The 4056-nt window shown below is 43.2% G+C and overlaps 1 protein-coding gene across 1 annotated transcript; it reads right to left on the reverse strand.

Annotated features, from left to right (window-relative positions):
* Window positions 1–2127: 2127 nt before the first annotated feature.
* On the reverse strand, window positions 2128–3158 carry LOC124254692 (transmembrane protein 121B-like). The gene has a single exon (XM_046688539.1). The coding sequence runs from the start codon at window positions 3094–3096 to the stop codon at window positions 2128–2130; it is 969 nt and encodes a 322-aa protein (XP_046544495.1). The 5' UTR covers window positions 3097–3158.
* Between the last annotated feature and the right edge of the window lie 898 nt (window positions 3159–4056).

The raw sequence follows: 4056 nt of genomic DNA on the forward strand, positions 1-4056 counted from the left end.
AGATATTGCCGATGTGACGTTAACTATTAACTCACTCACTCTAAGCACGGCACTCGCCATGCGCTTCAGTTTCCTAGTTTTTATAAGCTCCGCTTTGTTTTTGGTAAACGAGATATCTCAAACTTATCCATCAAAGAAATAAGCAGTGGGCAATGGCATGGTATCCAGTGAAATCCGTTGAAATATTTAGTTCATTCAAAAGAAAAAAACAAATACAAAATAATACTAAAACAATAAGCTTCAATATCGGTTAGACCCCTGAAGATCCGGGTTAGAATTGATCTTCAGTAACCAATGCTTGTCCTAAAAGGCGATCGGGTGGTCAGGCTCGCTGACTTGGCAGACACGTCATCGTATCCCAATTGCGTAGATCGATGTTCATGCAGTTGATCACTGGATTGTCTGGTCTACACTCGATTATTTACAGACCGCTGCCATAAAGCTGGAATATTGCTGAGTGCGGCGTAAAACAACAAACGAAAAACCCAAACTTTCACGGCAGCTAATGAGTCCTAGATGGCAGTGTTGAAGCCACGTTGAAGCCATAGACAAGTGCCCCCCTTCTTAATGCTGAACATAACCCTTCCTCCTCAAAACAAGTTCATTTAATAGGGCATTTATGATGCTTCACCTACGCCGTTGACACCTTTGTGGACCCAGAACTAATGTTATTCGTGACCAACTATTGTTATTCCGTGACGCCGTTTACGGAAATGATCTTTAGTCCGGTGCACGGTTGCACAAAACGGTCTTAGCGCTACGTCTGTCGCAGTGGGAGTTAAGATCATTTTGGCATTACCATCACAAACATAAGTGGACGGTTCAGGCGCTACAGGCCAGCCTGCAAGTTGATAGACGCGCCCTGTCAATGTCATACTCGTGGATGCTGTGAGGCTTCCTGGCTTCAGTTTCAGGCTGCTACTGTGGTGCATCATTTAACTTAAACATTTATCCGCCACATGAGCTTATAACATAGAAGACATGTATGTCATACCCAATAGCCTGAGTATGCAAATTAGATAATCGGAAGTGGAATCAGTTTGTGAGAGCACTGTTTGATTCGAAAGATAAATCAATGAAACCATATCGGAGACATAGAATCGTTGTTGTTGTTGTTACCGTTGTTAAAGTTTCAGCTATTCTTCAAAACTCTGATCAACTATCGTTTGCAAGTAATCCGAGGAACGTTTTCTTCCACAGCGATTGAATATGTTAATAAGGCGTTAACAGTTGGTACATTTTGGTTCACACGGCAATGGGGGCGGTGGGGTAGCCTAATGGTAAAAGCGTCGGCTCGTCACGCTGACGACCCGGGTTCGAATCCCCACATGGGCACAATGTGTGAAGACCATTTATGGTGTCCCCCGCCGTGATATTGCTGGAATATTGCTAAAAGTGGCATAACTCACTCACTCACACGGCAATGTCTACGTACGATAAATAAGTAAGATTTCATGAAGTTTCTGCTGTTAATGATGATGCACTAATTTCTTAAAAAGGATTCATTAATGGGAAAATGATCAGTAGAATTCATCACGAGTGTTTTTGTGTGGGATATCAAATATTTGTTGCAACGGGGCTGATCTTCTCTATACAGCTTTCTACCCACGGATTCTATAGCATCTCACTTTGCTGGATGAAACTCCGTATTAGATGTGGGTTCGAATCCATGATTATCACTGATGATGACTAACAGGTGAGTGCGTTTTAGCAACATCCCCTCAATATCATGGCGGTGGACACCAGAAATAGGTCTCACACATTGTACCTGGATCGAACCACAAGGCTATCCCACCGCCCAAAGGTGATGAAATAAAACAGATGGTTGCAATGATGACATTGTGTGACCTGTCTGACTGCATGAACCTGGCCGTGAAGATGCGCGTGCGTGCGCGCGTGCGTGCGTGCGTGTGTGTGTGTGTGTGTATGCTGCCTCGAGACAGTCTGAATATTACTGAGTGAGGCTTAAAACAATATTCACCCACTATTTTATCAGATTCAGTATGTGATCCAGCCACTTAAAGACAACAAACACAATCAATACAACAACCTGTATTTGGTCATAACACCGACATGGCCCTTGTATTGAATTGGATTCTTCATTCTACAGTAACGTGTTCTGCCATATTAGAATCTAATTCGTTCTTGCATCGAGAATTCTGTTATATCACTTTGTCCATTGACCGAAGCAGGATTGGCAGCGAGCAGCAAATCTTTGTTTCTCATTTCAATCACCTCGGCATGTTTCTCATATTTCATCTCCTTGTGGTCGTAAAACTCGTACAGGACGATGCAGATGAGGATAAGGTTTTTGAGTATAAAGGGAGAGATTCCAACACTGAAGCCATGCCAGAGAACTAACCGAACAATCAGATTGGGAACATTCACCACCAGCACCACAAGTAACTTGTGTAGCGCTACAAGACGTTTCGGCATCTTCTTGTGCCCAAAGTTGGTGAGGCTGAGTGTGATCAGGGGCACTGTTGGAATAATGAGATTGAGACCTGCCACCGCTAAAACAGCTTCCTGAAGTCCCGGGAGGAACATGTCCCTTGATGACTTGTCGAACATCACCTCTAAGACATCCACAGTGTCCAAGACGTCGAAGACAACGGTTCCAGTAAGCTCTTCAATATATCGCTTGCGTTCGCTAGCAGGAGGAGCGTCATGGTGAGACGTCAACAGCAAGACGAATACACATGACGCCAAGGCTAGAGACGTCTTTAATGTATTGGGGCCAAAGAATCCTTTCTCGCTTAACCTAAAGGAGAATTTGTTGAAAGCTATGGCCATCCTTGCTACTAGGCTTACCGAGTACACAAGCCATGCCAACCAACCAATTGTGACCGCCTTTGTTTGCTCGTCACCGGCTTTTTGTAGAGCAAGGTGTTGTCGTGATATGATGAAGGAGGCAATGAAGATACCGACGTTGACAAGGTCAAACGCTATCCATGCCCAGCTGGCTGGGGTCTGATGTTTGGCCAGGAAATAATCCAGAATCCCTCCTTGGGCGAGTAGAAGCAGAATGCACATGATCCGAGCTGGGATGCCATTCAAGGCTCCACAACATCGCACAAAACAATCCCCCAGCCACATGTCTAATCCTGAATTTCACACGAATATCGGGAAAGTTGAGTTTGACAAACTGAATATGGGAAAAAAAAATTAAACAACGGGCTATGTCAAATCAGATAACAACATAAATCCTGTTACATGACTTTTCCAGTACTCTGTATCAAGCTCTGCGTTTTGGACCCTCTTGTACTAAGGTATCGGACGATTTAACAGTGTTTTGATCATCCGGTTTTCATCAAGATTTCAAACCATTCACTGTATTGAGTCTGAGAAACTAATTTCGAATTAGTTATGCACTTTAATTATATCCGTGCGAATTGTTGTTACCTTGTTTTAAACAAAACCCTAGAACTTTTGGCGGCCGTCCATCAGAGGCTGTATATTCTAGGACATTCCTGTGGTTCAATCTAGCTGGATGGATACAGGTCACAGGCTGGTAATTCTAAACCTGATAAAACGAAATAAAATGGTAAAATGAATCAAGTGAATACATTCCCAATGCATGTTCACGCCATCTTTACACTCACTAATCAATCGTTCAGTGAATTCAGAGCTAATGACTTGGCGGAAGCGTGCACTGTTGTAAACATGCATTGTTGCAGATGTATACGACGACGTTGGCAGCATCCTGCTGCTTGGAGTCGATAGATCACGTGGGTGGTTAAGAGAATATTGATTGACCAGGTAAGCCTACCTATCTGGCCCAAGGGATCCATATTTTAGTCGCCTACGTAGCACCAAGTGAGGATAAGGAGTCACATCTAGAACATTTCTACAAAATACGACGATGAGTGCAATACGTACAGCAATCGTAATGAATAGACAAGTGGATCATCTCTAAACAAACATGCAGCCACACCTTCAGTGTATACGGAAGACATCTATAAGTGCGGTAATGATTATACGGAAACTTTGAACGTCACCACGACTTCGTTCGTCAAATTATATTGATAGTAAAATATGTATCTTGTTATGAACAAA

This window comes from Haliotis rubra, unplaced genomic scaffold (genome assembly GCF_003918875.1).
Source record: "Haliotis rubra isolate DU_JTF1 unplaced genomic scaffold, ASM391887v1 Scf58, whole genome shotgun sequence".
Lineage (NCBI taxonomy): Eukaryota > Metazoa > Mollusca > Gastropoda > Lepetellida > Haliotidae > Haliotis > Haliotis rubra.

What these genes read in the sequence shown, in the direction of transcription:
- LOC124254692 (XM_046688539.1), bottom strand. Translation starts at nt 3,096, where the DNA reads ATGTGGCTGGGGGATTGTTTTGTGCGATGTTGTGGAGCCTTGAATGGC.